Source organism: Crotalus tigris, unplaced genomic scaffold (genome assembly GCF_016545835.1).
Source record: "Crotalus tigris isolate CLP2741 ecotype Arizona unplaced genomic scaffold, ASM1654583v1 scf7180000023617.9722795, whole genome shotgun sequence".
Taxonomy (NCBI): Eukaryota; Metazoa; Chordata; class Lepidosauria; order Squamata; family Viperidae; genus Crotalus; species Crotalus tigris.
The window spans coordinates 6,438,354-6,454,655 of record NW_024100081.1 but is presented as its reverse complement, the minus strand read 5'-3'; the positions used below and the strand labels follow the sequence as shown (position 1 = coordinate 6,454,655).

Here is a 16,302-nt window from a genome sequence, read left to right as displayed (position 1 = left end):
AAATAATACGTGCAGACCTGTTCTTTCACTCTTGTACTTTACCAGGAAGTGATTTTGACTGGAGCATATTTCCTCATAAGCTATAGTCAAATCCTTTCCAGGAGAAACCAGAAAAACAAGAACAGACTCTGTTGACATCCTGGCTTTATAAGTAGGCACACGAAATCAGTTGAGAATAGCTATATATTTCAGTGGCTGAAACTGTGTATAAATCCTCCGACTGATAGTACCAATTATTTATTTGTTCATTTGATGGAAAATATTTATACCCTGTTTCTCATCAAAGAATCCCCATCACAAATTCAAGTACTATACCACTTCCTCCCTTTGAAAGTTACATGATTTTGTAAAATGTTATTGTCAGATAGAATTACTAATGGCTAAAGAGATGCTTCCCCACCCAAGATGCACAACTTCTCTTGACATTCCTCTAAGTTTAGATAACTGAGGTATCTGCTATTAGGTCTGGCAAGAGCAGTAGAAAAGAGGAGTTATTTAGCTCAGTGGGTGAGTCCTGATTCTCCCATTGCCAAGAGCCCTGAAAATCAGAGACTAGGTGGAGAAATAACCATAGTGGTCTCCAGGGGATAATAGGAGCCAAGCAGCACCAAGGAATACTTAGATATGTAGTGCTATAGATTGTATGGCCCAGTTTGTGCCAGAAATGCTTGAAAACACCACTTTAGAACTGGAACAAAAAAAACACAAGTTGCTGCTTTCGTGATGCATCAGGGACAATCTCAAGACGACATCATCCATTTATGTGTTCAAATACAATTGCCAATGTGTCTCCCTAACCCAATTCATATTAGGATAAGTATATTGCAGTGCTTCAGTAGAGCCAGGCAAGGATTTCTCGGAGTCTCAGTTGCTTATAAAAATGTTCTTTTGGCTATCTTAACTCTTGATTCAGTTTTTCCATAACACTGAGAATACCTAAGAGACATTTTGTATGGGAATTTCCATTTTAGTTCAGAAATGTACGCTTTCTCTTGGGAGATATTGTAGAGCACTGATGAAAATAGAATGTTATTCCATGCTTTATGAAACAGGCTTTACGTACACCTTCTACTCTGTATTATGTTACATTGCTTTAACAATATTTCTGAATACTGCAGTCAATACTGCTTGTAACTTCATTTTTAACTGTGTGTATTGTATTTATACTCTACTAATAACAGCTGTTTGCTGACTGTAATACCAATTTCTGAAGTATTACACTAGAGCAGGGGTGTCAAACTGGAGGACTGCAGGCCGATGTGTCACGAGCAGTCCACGCCCACCCCAGCCCTGCAAAGGTAAAAAACATTGTGATGCGTCAGGATACGTAATGTGATGTGATCGAGTTTGACACCCATGCACTAGAGCAGGGGTAGGCAACCTTGGCTGTTTTATGACTCGTGGACTTCAACTCTCAGAATTGTCTCTCCCAGAATACAAATGTCTCAAACTTGCTTTGAATTCTAAGACAATCTCAACTATTTTGCCTGTTTATTTAGAATCACATTTAAATTGAATGTTTTCATTTTAAAGGTGCTCTCTTACTATTTTGAAATAAAATGCAACCAGGCAAAGCTGAAAGTCTTAGGTGGAGCACACTGACTGAAATGATCAAGGGCCAGTTTTTCTGGGTGGGTGATTTTGACAGAAGTTAGCACCGTATGATAAATAAGGCAAGCCAAAGCAAATGTCATTCAGCCAAGTATCAAGTTGTGAAACCCAGCTGAGAGAAGGAGGGTGTACCAGGAAGGAGAGCGCATAACCTGGAATGTAAAGGTGGATTCCCAGGCCAGCTTATTGCTTACTTTCACTTTGTCATGAACCAAAACTGAGATGGTGCAAGACAGACATAATACTGAGAAGAAAACATCCAAGCAAAGGAAGGAAAAGAGATCAAGGTATTGTGCTAGTCAGGAACAGATGGTGATGATGATGGTAGTGGTGGTGGTGGTGATGATGATGATGAAGCAAGTGTCAGGATGAAAGGTTGGATTTTTCAATTTCTTAAAGAAAGCATACAGTTCTCATGTTTCTGTTATGCTTAAGAATGGTATTTAAGTTTTTATCATTGTAACAAACTGGAAGGGTCAGTTGCAAATGTCCCAGGATTATAGTATACTTTAGTTAATAGCATTCTTTGTAGGATGATACAAAGATTTAGGGTCATTTCTACTATACAAAGAATATGAAGGTGAGTTAGATGGGTCTCAGTTAATCTTCTGTATCTCTAATGATGCATTTGGAAGGGCAGAATGAGAAGACCACAAAAGAAAAATAGTGTTCTAAATTTTTCTGTCATTTCTAGAATTAAATTAAATTCAGGACTGTCTTCAGGATACCAGTAAGCACCAAACACCAAGATGGCAACTGTGACTTCACCTGTATTTTATGTGTTGTTTTAATCATACTATGGCAGCTGCCAACTTGACTGTTTTTTTATTACACTTTGCAGAATGTTTGTTTTTGATTCAGATATCAAGAGGCTAAAAACTGTATCTTTCTCCTAAAAATCTAATAGTTTGGGGGGGGGGAGAAGGAGGGAGGGAGAGAGAGAAAAAGATTAAACATTTGGTTATTTTTCTTGTACTAAAAAAAGTGGATAGTTGAATAATGACAGGTATAAGCCAGTTTGATGCTACATAGGCTGTCAGGATGAGATCATTTTCAGCTTACTCGCATTTATTTTTGCTGAATTTGTAGATTGTCTCTTCCCTCACTGCCAGTTTTTCCACAGCTGGTAATGTGCTTCTATTATTGTGAACATTGTTAAAGATTAAATGGAAAAAATCCTCAACACATCTCCAATAGCCATTAATTCTGGACACAGGAATACAAGAGAAAAACATGAATGTTTTACTGACCAAAGCAAAGTAATTCTGGCTGTATATTAAACTTTCTTTTCTCTGCTTTACACCCACAAGATGGTGCTATCTTAATGCATACGGCTTTTTGTTGCACCATTGCTAAAAGGTTTCTTGAAATTGTTTTATTAGGATGGGTACATTATAACTTACTCCTCTAATATTTATTCACTACAAATCAAATCCCACTGAGTTCAATGAGACAATATAACTTTGTGAGTTCAAGAAGGCTGGGATAAATGAAAAGCAAAGTGACCATGCCCGCTGTTTGGGAACAGCTGCCAAAATAATTGCAGAAGCCTGAGGGGGAAGTGGAACTGTTTTAATGATTTGAAGAGAAATGCTTCATTTGCACCACTGTAGGAATATGCACCTATTTGTATCCAAAGCAGTGTTTTGGGGGAGTTGCTGGTTCAGCTGCTGTATGAACCCAGAAACAAGCTTAAGGTGGTGCCCAAAGATGCACTGAGCACCCTTCCCCTTCAAAGTCTCCCGTTTTGGATCTGACTAGTTACACATCACCATGCCACTGTATGTGACAAAGGATCTTCACAATCCCTTACATAGCTATCATCTTGAATGGTCGGCAGGGTTTTTTTTCAGAATTTGAGTATAATTCATTTGTCAGCATTCTATCTATCTTCATTTCCAGTACAAACTGTGGAATTTTTCTTCATTGTTTTTAGTGGGATAATCCTAACCCTGTAAAAAGGGATGTCTGGAAAGAGCAAAATAGAAAAAATACATTATGTCTTAATTTCCTTGAATGAAGCAGGTTAATTTATTGGTTCATTTCAAATATTGAACCATGCTTTGAATGGATTTACTTCCATGGTTGAGCCCCTCATTATTCCCTATTTAAATATTTCCAAATGTTAATTTCTCCAACATTGCTTTAGAAACTTAGGTTGTACAACTGCTAAAACATATTAGAAATGCCAACATATTATCACATAAGGCAAGATAGAGTTGTGGGCAATTTTCTTAGTTGTTAAAAAAAATTCTACAATTAATCCTCACATTACAGAAGTACCAGAAACATAACCCAGATCCGTATCATGGGCTCAGTAAAGCTGAAGGCTGTCAAATGCCCAGAACTGATATGTTTGGATAGATTTCCTAGTTCTTTCATTAACACTTTTGCTTTCTCAAATCTGTTAATATTTATTAAGGGAAAGTAATAAAGAAAAACGTGCCAAAGTCCAGTCTAAACTGTCGAGGCAACAGCCAACACTTTTCGACAATCATGAGCCAGACACCAGCCCCATCTAAGCCACTCAATGACAAGTCTGAAGAAAAGACTTTTGCGTTTGGAGTTCCTGACATTGTTGTTGTCGTCATTTATTTCATCTTTGTCCTAGCTGTAGGAATATGGGTAAGTCCTCTAAATGGCCATTTTGGCAATAAGGGAAGCTCTGTCTGTCTGTATCCTTTAGGTGGACAATACTATGCAGAAAGTCACAGCTTCTTGTTCCTGATGTTTTTTGGGCCTGATAGCTGCATTAAGGTTGATGACTTTCCCTTCTTAACACAAACCCTAGCTGGAAAGAAATCATTCTCTTTGCAAAAGGGAGGTTTTTTATTTATGTTATTTATTGCATAGACAACTGTTTTGTTTCACAGGTGAATTTATACACCTTTCTCCTGATACCACAGATATGAAAGATAGCTGAATATTCTCCACAGTGTTCTTTATTTTCACTGTTCCTCTAGAACAGGAGTGTCAAACTGCTGGCCCGCGGGCCAGATGCATCATAGCAAAACCACACCCACCCCATTGCTGGCAATGGCAAAAAAGTCATGATACATTGCGACATGTCACTTGATGTTGCTCTAGAACAGTGATGGTGAACCTTTTAGAGACCAAGTATCCAAAAACTGCTCCGCCCCGCCCGCCCCCACCCCACCTGCTCACACCCACCGCCTCCATAGCCCACTGCAGCAGATTGCCCAGGTGGCCCTGCAGCACCATGGTGGCCACAGCATCATCTACATTCAATGGGACATGAGGATAGAGTCTTGTCCCTGCTGCCCAACTGCCATGTCCTTGGCTGCGCTGCTCCACACGGGCCATGCCCTAGGGCAACTCTCCTCCAGGGGGGTTGCTGTTGAGGGGGCCACAGGGGAAGGCGGGGCTGGGGAGAGAGTGTCCATGCCCATAGAGAGGGCTCTGAGTGCCACCTCTGGCATGCATGCCATAGGTTTGCCACCACTGCTCTAGAACCTTATACAAGCAATCACAATAGTAACAATATGTTTCAGAACAGTTGCTGGCCCTGGATGAGATCAGTAAAAGTTGCCTTACACCAAATCAGCCCATTAATTCATTTAGCCTATTGCTGACAATGACTAACAATAGCCTCCAAGGTTTTGGGGCAAGGGTTATCAACTCTTATCTGGAAATGCTGGGCAATTGAGCCTGAGGGCTTCTACATACAAATGAGATATTCTGTCATTGAAAGACTGTCCTTGCCCTTTTCTGAATCCATCACTCCAACTTTCTGCCTTCAGAGTATTAGCAGCCATATCTGTCTCTTTCATATCCAGCATCTGATAAATGCAAACCTTCTCTCTCTAACTTTGCATTTAGTATACAAACTTTGAAGTGGTTAAATCACAATCCATCTATGCTAACTTATAGTAGTGAATTTATTAATTCCTTACATAACGAATGTATTGTATGCCAGTCTTGAAGACAGTATTGCTCTCAGGTTCGCTGTGTTCTGGCATAAAACCTTGAATGCCAGTGTCCATAGCAAGGACTAGGTACTGAAGCATGCCTGCTTTGTGTTGCATACAGTTGAGACTATATAAAAGACTCATAAATAAATCAATAGATCAAAGTTTAAGGAAAAAGGTGGAGCAGGTAAAACAAACACATGATTCTGTTCTATATATTTCTCTGCACTTCTTCCTTGTAGAGAATTTCATCCAGAAATATTTTTCTATCTTTGTTTCTACTTGTACTGCCAATACCCTTTGAAAAGTCTCTTTGGGGAAGGAAGGTGATTATACAGCAAGGGTTAAGCCTCCAAGCTGCATATGATACCCCCATCCCATTATTTTCAATATCTATATCCCTTTTGTCTTTAGTACCACAATAAACTTAACAGGGATTTTAAAAAGTAAAAAAATCCAACTCCAAGGAGGATAAAGAAAAAAATCTCACTTGTGACACTTGTGGAACATCACCTTAGCCAGAGAAGTCAACAGTGAGATCAAAACAGCTATGCAGTTGTAGTTGCACATAAAAAAGCAGTGGAGCTTTTATCCCATAGTTTCATACACCATCTTGATCTTTTTGATTCACCCCCACCCACTGGTGCCTAAAATGTCTATGGAGATTCTCTGTCATCCAGGTCCTAGTTGTCCGAAAGATGCTTTTTCACAAGGCAACTGGACTTTCTTGTTTTCCTTTGAAGATGTTTTGCTTCTCATTCAAGAAGCTTCTTCAGCTCAGAGCTGTCCCATCTATGTTTAAATGTAGCCCCAGTGCCAACCACCTTGGTCAGAGAGGCTCACAACCTAGACACTTTGGGGGATATAAAAAGAGAAGGAATGGAATAAATCTCTTATTTTGTTAAATATTTCTTCCTTTTTTAGAAGTAATTTTATTATAAGAAGATTTTATAAAGGTTTTTTAAAAATTCCAGAAACAAAGGAAAAGTTGGAAAAAAGAAGGTATAAAAGAATTCAAAAAAGGTGAAAGATAGCAAAAGAAAAAAGCAAAAGAAAAATATCTAAGGAAATGAGTTCCAATCTTCTTTGCAGCAGTTAAAAACATAATTATCGTATTCACCCACCCAAATTATATATGATATAGTTTCCTTCTGTAATGGTATATGGGAATAACTTTGGAAAACTGAGCAAAGAGATGCTGTCCAGGGAACAGTCAGATAAGAGGGAGCAGAGCCCATAGCTGCATAGTGAGCAGAGCAAGAGACTCAGGATTGACCCTTAGGCTGAAAAAATGACCATCGTCTTTTCAGACTTGCAAGATCCTATTAATGTAGCTATACAATAAAGTAGAATTAGATTATCTGGCCATGTTTCTCATCTACTTTATCTGGGAAAGCTGACACCTTCTTTACTTAAGCAAACATTTTTAATAAATAAATTCTAAAATCACCAGTTCATTTCTATCCATGTTGTAGCAAAAAGTCCATAAAGGATTTCAAACCTTTTATAAAAGTAATTGTAATTCCTTCCTGCTTCAGTGAATGTCATATCATTCAATTTTTTTAAAATCCAAGCCAGTATTTTCCTTATTTCAGTATTTTTTTTCTTTAGTCTTCTTTTCGGGCCAGTCGAGGAACAATTGGAGGCTATTTCTTGGCTGGAAGATCCATGACATGGTGGCCTGTGAGTATAAATACTTTATTAGTTCTACATATTTTTGAAAATATCAGAATTGTGATTCTAAGGCTACCCCCCTCCCCGAAAAAAAAAATTAGATGCCCATCATGTGGCAGTTGAGACACAGAAAAGTAGTGTTAACTGACCTCATGGTCATTTAGATTTTTACAACCTGGATTCTATTCCGTTCCATTCCATTCTATCTCCCCAATAAAGTGACTCTTTGGCAGCTCTAACTCTAAGCACAAGAGGTGGAGACATGATAAAAAAAAAAAACAGTCTTCCTTCATATAACTACCAGTATAGTTTTAATTTTGTTTTATGCATTTAAATAGTAATGGCAGTCAGTACAGGTAAATCCTAAAAGAAAACAGAACAACAAACTCAAACAGATTCACAGACTACCTTTTTTTCAAAGTTCAGATTCTGTCTTTAACATAAGCTAGACAACCCTGTGTTCTCTTGGGTCATCCTTTGAGAGAAAGGTAGCGGAATCTGATGTGACCAGAAAAAAACATTAAATTTTAGGCTGACCATATTTTTCCCAATATTGTATGATTCCAAGATCATCTAAGAAGAGTATGTATCTTAAACAGAAAAATAATTGTAGTGGCAAGCAAAATTTAATAAGTCAATTTTTACTTACCTAAAGAGATAAATAGAATGACACACAGGTGGGCAAAACAGCATGGGGAGTGGGACCAACTTCTGACTTCCAGCTGACTTCTGCATTGACTTTGCTTGCGGGAAGTTAGGATGGAGCAGTGGAAATCACGATCAGATGACCATGGGGATATTGCAATACACACTGAAAGGAATGTAGTGTCTCTGGCAGCCTTGAGTACACTGTGCAAACAGCCAAATGTATTCCCCATTGTGTGCCTGCTGACTCTCTGGGCTGAACACTTCAAAGGGTGGTGGAATGGAGTGGAAGAAAGCAAAGTACAGTCACAGTCATTTCCCACTGCTTCACTTAGCGAAGGAGTTGCTGGTCCCAATTGTCATTAAATAAAGCCTACTAGTATATGAAAATAATTTAATGAATACAACTTTAACTAAGACTACTGCAGATAATAATAATAGAAAAACAAGGTCAGCAACAATGCACAGAGACAACTTAAAGCTGCTGTCGCTAGTGGTTGACTATCCAACCCTGGGTAGTACTATCTTGCTGCTAGCGACCTCACCTGGCATCGAGCTCTACAGAGACACCCTCCCAATCAACCTTCCATCATTTATAAATGACTTGCCGATCACCCAGACATTAACTGACCCTCTTTTGACCCTCCCAGACATTTATTGACCCCCTCAGATGATTCCACTGACCCTTGGGAATCAATATCAATCACTATTTTTATGCCCCTTTAATCCCTTTATTTGGGGTGGAGCCAGGGCAACTGAATGGAGCTGAGCATTTACTGACTGGATGCCCTTCCTGATCCCTATGTGGAGTTCACAGCAGATAGTTTTTCTTTGCACCCTGATAGAGAGACATCTGCTGCTGCCTAGGAATGAATTCTCAACCTACCGAGTGGGAGGCAAGCATCTTCACCTGTAGGTCACTGTGCTGCTTGGTAGGGAACTCTATGTTACACTAATTACTTTGGGGAACCCTATGTTACACTAATTAAAAAGAAGAAGTAAAAAAAAGAGGTAACTTAGATATTAGTAGCTATAGTATATATGCAAGTAAGTGACATTCAACTCTGCAAATCATAGCCTTGTTGCAGTCTGGAATGTCCAGACTGGGAAGAGGGGGGAAATCAAATCCATTGTCACTCAAGTAGCCTATTTAAAATGCAGTAAGACCAAGGAAAACAATGAAAAACTTTATCTCAAGTAGCATTATATTGCTGGCAGCCAACTGAGGATTTAAATAGCTAAATTTCATATTTGTACACAAAGGAATGTACAATGCCACCTGGGATTTATAAAGAATTATTGGCTCTTAAAATATGATCACCATAGCTTTGAAAAAAGAATGGGGATAAGGGGAAACTTAGTAAAGCCACAAGGGAATAATGGAGATTTTCAAGATTTTTCTTTTAAAATAAAAATAAACATCCCTCGGGTTCAGAAGAGCTACTGTTCTCTTACCTGAAATGAGGTCAAAAATATATTTTTCCCACTGTCTAATAACTTCTTTATTTATTGAGCAACTTTATAAAGATTGTAGCTTTCTGTGCTAAACCACTTGGATTTAAATCTCTAAAATGATTCACTGCAAAGGCATAAACCTTTTGAAGGACACATTTTCTTTGGCTCAAAAAGGTAATATAACAGTAATTTAAAGGCCCAGAGAAATAAGTGTCAGTGGGATAAATATCTTTTTCACCCTCCCTCAAAAATACAATGCTGTAGATCTTTTGAGTTTTTAACTGCAAGCTGAATATGCCTTGAACTTCAACTTTGGGTTACATTAACTGAAAATTCTAGACAATGTTTTCCCCGTGCCTTTAATAGACACAGAATTACATGTATACACATATATAAAGTTTTGATGTGCTTTATGCTCCAGTGATATTTAAACTCTCGTTTATCTACAGTAATATTGTGGCAAATTTAAAAGGCTGACAGGAAGCCAGCTATGCCGAACAACTTCCTTGCTAGATTAAATTTCTTGAGGGAAAAGGCAAATTTCATGAGAATAGAGTTCCAGAAGAGATATGTTGATTTGTTTTTGTGAAGACCCTATATTGACTTTTAGCCTCTCCCAACTAATTGAGCTCTGCCCTAAAGAAGACCAAGTGTTGCTTTGTGTTTCTAATTCTTAAAAAGAAAAAAACTAACTATTCATTATGAAAGATTGATGAGATGCTATACCTCTAAGAAGCAAATTAATCTCTGACAGCCATATTTCTTTTCATTTGAACAAAGGACTGGACAGATAATCCTTACAAGATTCATTGTAAGCATCAACATATAATCCATTTGTCCAAAATATCTGAACTTTCATTTTAAAACAACCTCAGTCATACCAAGCAACTTCAAGTAGCTTTAAATCCCTATGTATGCTTGCATCCCTATGGACACCTATATCCCATCCTGCATGTATACATACATATAATAAAAAGTCAATGTAGTCCTAGGCTGCATCAACAGAGGGATAGTGTCAAGGTCACATGAAGGGTTAGTATCATTTTATACTGTTTTGGTAAGATTACACTTGGAATACTGTATCCAGTTTTGATCACCATGATATAAAAAGATGTTGAGACTCTAGAAAGAGTGCAGAGACAATGATAAGGGAGCTGGAGGCTAAAACATATGATGAACTTTGCAGGAACAAGGTATGTCTAGTCCTGTGTTTCTCAACCTTGTCTAGTCCTGTGTTTCTCAATGCTGGCTGTGGAATTCTGGGAGTTGAAGTCCACATGCCTTAAAATTGTCAAGGTTGAGAAACACTGGAGTCTAACAAAGAAAAGAACTAGGGGTAATATGATAACAGTCTTTCAGTACTTGAGAGGCTGCCATAGAGAAGAAAGGATCAACCTATGCTGCAAAGCACCCGATAGGCAGGACAAGAAGTAATGGGTGGAATACCATTAAAGAGAGATCCAATCTAGAAGTGAAGAGAAATTTCCTGACAGTGAGAGCAATTAATAAGAGGAATAGCTTACCTCTGGAAATTTCAGGTGCTCCATCACTGGCTGACTGCCAGCTGTCAGTAGTTTGGCAGTTCAATTTTCATTGGCTCAAGGTTGGCTCAATCTTCCATCCTTCCTAAGTCAGTAAAAATGAGGACCCAGATTGTTGGGGGCAATACTATTAAGAGACATGCTTCTGTATTGCTCCTTAAACTAGACACTTTATTACTTGTTAAGGAAGCATTGTCTTCACAGCAGAACAAACTGAAGCATCAACCATCCTGATTAAATATTTGCCCAATGATCTATTTTCATTGAACAGATACTGTAGCACTTCCAGATCCACAAACATTTTGGCTTGAGAAGTTCCTGATTCTTATGGGTCCATCAAGAAGTTTATGGAGCTAATCATCATGGTGGGTCTCTTGGGATATTGCTGAATAGGGCAAAAGTTATATACAGAAATGGAGGCAGGAGGGCACTAATCCTGCAAAAGCTTAGAGCAAGTTCTTTTCCCTCTCTGAGCAGCTCTGGCTTATGAGGTTTGGTCTGACCTAGGTTTTGGGTAATACTGAAACCCTGCATTCATGCAGATTTGTCAAATTCTCAAATGGTTTGAGCAGGACCAATTTTTCCTGTTCAGATCTTCAGTGACTTGAAAAGTATGTTCCCTTAATAGTCATGTGACTTGCCTGTTGATTGTTTGAAAAATGGTAGTTTTACTGTCTCTGTTTCCAAATAATTACTCAGCATGTTTGCTTTCAATATATTTGTGCCATCTTTGTCCCAGTGTTATTTAATGATGCTTTATTATTGTTAAATGTTTGATAGCACCAGACTTTATATATTCTATATTTAGGAGGCCAACCAGTTTTAAAGTATGTATAGCTAGCAGGAGATAAGAAATTCAGTATGGTAGACATGACCATGTGATTGAAGATTCATCTCTTTTTAACGTGTGCTACAAAATAGTAAAAGGGATAGGGCTTCTATTATAGAATCAAGCCTACCATGTGGACATTTTTTAATCCCCATCCCTTCTCTCAAATACCCCCAAAATTGTTTTAATAATTGAATTATAAATCTGATGAATGGGGTGCCTTATTGACGGAAATCTTGAAAGTCATCTCTATTTGGCCAGGGGTGCTACCCAGGAAGCATTTGAAAGGCTCTAATCAATTTTTAAATGCCCATGATAGGTGCTTGAACTGACATTACAAATTTCCATACTGATTTCAGCTGTCTAGATCAATAGTTTCCAAAGTGGGGTGTACAATTATTTATTTTATTGATTGATTAAATTTATATACATGGTCCAGGAATGCAGGAAGAAAATGTTAGAATGTTCTATTTCCATTTAATGTTTATATTTTAAAAAGTAGGAAATTAAGTTGTATTGATAGTGAACTGAATATATAAAATATATGTATTTGGGGGATATTTTACACTACATGCAGTATATCAATATATATACAATAGTGCGTGCAAGTAATATATCAATAAATAAGAGCACATGCATTTGGGATTCATGCTCTCTCTCTCTTTTTTTTTTCTTAATTGATGACATTGATAAACCGAGAAAGTTTGGAGACCAGTGATTTAGACTATATAGAATCTTTAGGATTATATATAAGAATGTCCGAGAATTGCTTTCTAGGTTCTGCTGGGAATAGATAGAATAAATCAAGCCCAACAGATCAATAGTACTAAATGCTATGCACAAGCCAAATTCAGTGGACATTTATCTTTGCCTTTAAACTCCTTATAGGCAGCAGGCAGAGAATCCACCAGCATTTTAAAATGTAATGAAATGATGAGATGGTTCTTATGCTGGAACAAATCAGGAAATGCTATAATTAAAGCAAGCCCTCTTGGAAAAAATGCCATGCCGCTTCCAATGTTTGGGGCATTTTACCAGTTAAAGAAAGGAACAAAGAAAATCCATCACCAAACAAGATTGTGTATTAAAAAAAAAAAAGATCCTTACACAAGCTATACAAATTTGACAATTTTCCTATAGATCCTATGGGGAAAAAAACAATAGACCAAAAATATGCTTCAAACATAATTGTAAAAGGGAGCAATGAAACAGAACATATGTCAGCTGAACTCCACATTCCTATTTATTGTTAATAAGATATAGGATTTCACAGTAGTATACATAGCACTCTCTCCTGTTTCCCCGCCCCTAATTACAATCCTTTGATATATGTTGGACTGAGACCATGACAGTTAGTGACCTTCCATGATCAAAGGTATACCTGAACATGGGTTTTTCAGGTTCTCTTCCAATCACTGCCCTCTATTGCTCTTCCTTATAAAAAGCACAATAAAAGATAATACCTTCTTTCAATTAAACTTCGTTCATGGTAACTATCTGGATGTATCGATGAATAACAAGGAGCAACATTTTACCACGCTTGGTAGATTTATAAGAAAGCAAATAATAATAATAATTTGGACTCAGCTATAGACACCAATTCTGAAGATTTTAAAGATTAATTGAAACCAGAGGTGTTTCTTTAGGGCAGTGTTTCCCAAACTTGACAATTTTAAGGGTTGCTGGCTGTGGAATTCTGGGAGTTGAAGTCCTCATGCCTTAAAATTGTCAAGTTTGGGAAACACTGCTTTAGGGGATTGATTGATAGTTGAAAAAAAAAGTTATGGAACTTTTTATTATATATACACAATAAATACAGAGAGATTATTGTATGCAGAAAGATGGAAAGGCTTGACAGAACCCAGGAATGGTTGGTGAAGTTGATGGAACTTGCTAAGATAATCAAATTGACATATTTGATCAGAAAAAAAGACATTGATGCAGACTGGAAACTCTTTATAGACTTTTTGCATCAAATAGAAAAAAATAAACTTATGATATAATGGTTTTGATGCCTATAAAAAGTATAGATTATAGAAAAATGAGTCATGCTGTAATTATACTATAAGAGGGTCATTTACCCTTATAACTGCTGTAAAAGAAAATCAAAAATTGCTTCCTAATATTTCCATTTTTTTTCTCCTGCACTTTTATCTTTGTCTTTTTTTTCTTTTTTTACTTCTTTATTTTCTTTATTCTAAATATTAGTTTTTCTTAATTTTTATTTTTCTTATTAAAATCTTAATGAAGTTATTTTTTAAAAAGAATGTTACAAAGCTAGCTCTGATTAGTTCATTTTAACCCAGATTTAAAATGAATTACTACAGAATTATATTTCAATAGACCGTAGATTGGCAAGATATACAAAAGAGGTTATTCAGATTTTCTTTTAAGACAGAGAAAGTCCACCATCAGAGGAACAGTCCTGGATATTTTTCTTTATGTTTATTCACTGCTGCATGCATGCTCATTTTTCCTAGCTCATCCTTGCACATTTTATGTTTCAGATCGGCGCATCTCTGATGTCAAGCAATGTGGGGAGTGGCCTATTTATTGGTCTAGCAGGCACTGGAGCTGCAGGAGGACTGGCAGTTGGGGGCTTTGAGTGGAATGTGAGATGACTTTGGTTTTTATGAATGGGCAGTTTGGGGGACTCCTATGTGAGTTTGCAATAGTGGTGAATATCTGTAGCTTGGGTGTAGGAGGAGGGTGAAGGTTCGTTATCCGAGCTTGTGGGTTAGTTTCCAAATGTTTCATTACCAGGCTAGGTAACATCTTCAGCAGAGTTTAGAGGATGTCAGTGTCTGTGTTCTTCTATTCATAAGGGTTTCATGTGGTCAGTAGGTCTTGTGATGGTGAGGTCACATCAGATGAGGATCCCATCAGGTCAGAGTCTTGTGATGGGTCTTGTGATGAGTCAGGTGTGTGGGTGTGTCAAGTGAGGAATTGTCTAGAACCAAAGAGAGAAATTATCCAGAATCAAAGATAAAATATAGAAGGATGAAAGAAACGATGTAATTTACAAAATCATCTGTAATGATTGCAACCAATTGTATGTGGGACAAATATCACATCAATTAAAAACCAGGATCCACGAACACCGGTTAGCACCACGATCCCAAATCCTTCATCTCTACCCACACCAACACCAAACAACACCAGTTTGATTGGAGCAACACAAAAATCATTGGCCAGGCTACCACCTGCCATGCTCGTGCATGGCACATTCACCTACAACCAGCCTATGAACACTTCCAAATCCAAATCAACCACATACCAGCCAGCCCAACCCTCAACCAACCCATGCAAGCCCCCCAACCAGCATTCTCATTGACCCTCACCTGATGTAACCTCTCCATCACAAGACCCACCACAAAACTCTCACTGGTGACTCACACCTGACCCATCACAACACCCACCACAAGAACCCTGACTTGACACACCCACACCTGATTCATTACAAGACCCTAACCTGATGGGAGTCTCACCTGATGTGATCTCACCATCACAAGACCTACTGACATACGAAGCCCTTATAAAGAGAAGAACATTGACACTGACATCCCCTAAACTTTACTGAAAATGTTATCTAGCCTGGTAACGAAACGTTTGGAAACCAACCCACAAGCTCACTCTCACTCCTATGTAGGTTTGGTCAAATTATTGAGTTGCTAAGCAACACAGTTGTAAGATGCAATGTTATGTGACCACACCAACTTACAGTTCCAGCAGTCCCAATTGCTGTTTTTAGGCAACCTTGGACCAATTACAGCATACGATGGTCACAGGATCACCATTTAAGATCCCCTGGTCTGCTTGTTAGAAACTGGCAGTGAAGGTTGCAAATGGCAATCACATGATTACAGGATGTTACAATGTTGTAATTGCAAGCCACCTACCAGTATGTACATTGTGATCACTTGAGCACAGGAATGTAACAACAGCTGCAACTACAAGGACCTATTACAGTGATGGTGAACCTTTTAGAGACCGAGTGGCCAAACTGCAACCCAAAACCCACATATGCATCGTCGGGTGCCAGATGGGTGTGGCCCATTGGGTGGGTGTGGCCCATTGGGTGGGCATGGCTGTGGTGGTAACAGCAGACTGGGTGGGACTAAAAAGTTCAATCAATCAATTCCAACTTTGCAAGGTCTTTTTTTTTCCCACGAGAAGTTGAAATTGACTGATTGAACCTCTTTTTTTTTTTGCACACGGCGGCGGAGGCCTAAAGTGAAAAGGTTTTATAAAACCCAGATGAAGGCCTAGGACTGGGGCGATGGCGCGTGTGCCCACAGAGAGTGCTCTGAATGCCGCCTCTGGCACCCGTGCCATAGGTTTGCCACCACTGACCTATTATAAGTACCACTGCTCAATGCCATTATAACTTTGAATGGTTTCTGAGTGAGTGAACATTAAACAAGGACTACATGTACTATAGTTTCACTGTCCATTTCAGAAAGTGTATGTGCTAATGTTTAGAAACAGTACAATATAATCCATTGTGTTATGTCACACAATATGTACAAAGGGGGCAGAGCTTCCAGTGTAATAACACAATTAATGTAATTGAATGGAGAAGTAATGTCATCTTTGGATTATTAACTTTAACAGATTG

At 38.2% G+C, this 16,302-nt stretch overlaps 1 protein-coding gene across 5 annotated transcripts in view; it reads left to right on the top strand.

Moving 5' to 3' along the window:
- The first annotated feature begins 1,734 nt into the window (after positions 1–1,734).
- The window catches only part of SLC5A9 (solute carrier family 5 member 9), a 32,035-nt gene continuing 17,467 nt past the window's right edge, over positions 1,735–16,302 (top strand). For 2 of the 5 annotated variants that reach the window (XR_005553768.1, XM_039319889.1), the window contains exons 1-4: positions 1,913–1,986; positions 4,034–4,236; positions 7,152–7,223; positions 14,192–14,296. Coding sequence is in view for 4 of the 5 variants with exons in the window: in XM_039319889.1 (XP_039175823.1) it covers positions 1,980–1,986; positions 4,034–4,236; positions 7,152–7,223; positions 14,192–14,296 (387 nt within the window). In the remaining variant the exon portion in view is untranslated. The other 3 variants (XM_039319890.1, XM_039319892.1, XM_039319891.1) reach the window with 3 other exon arrangements.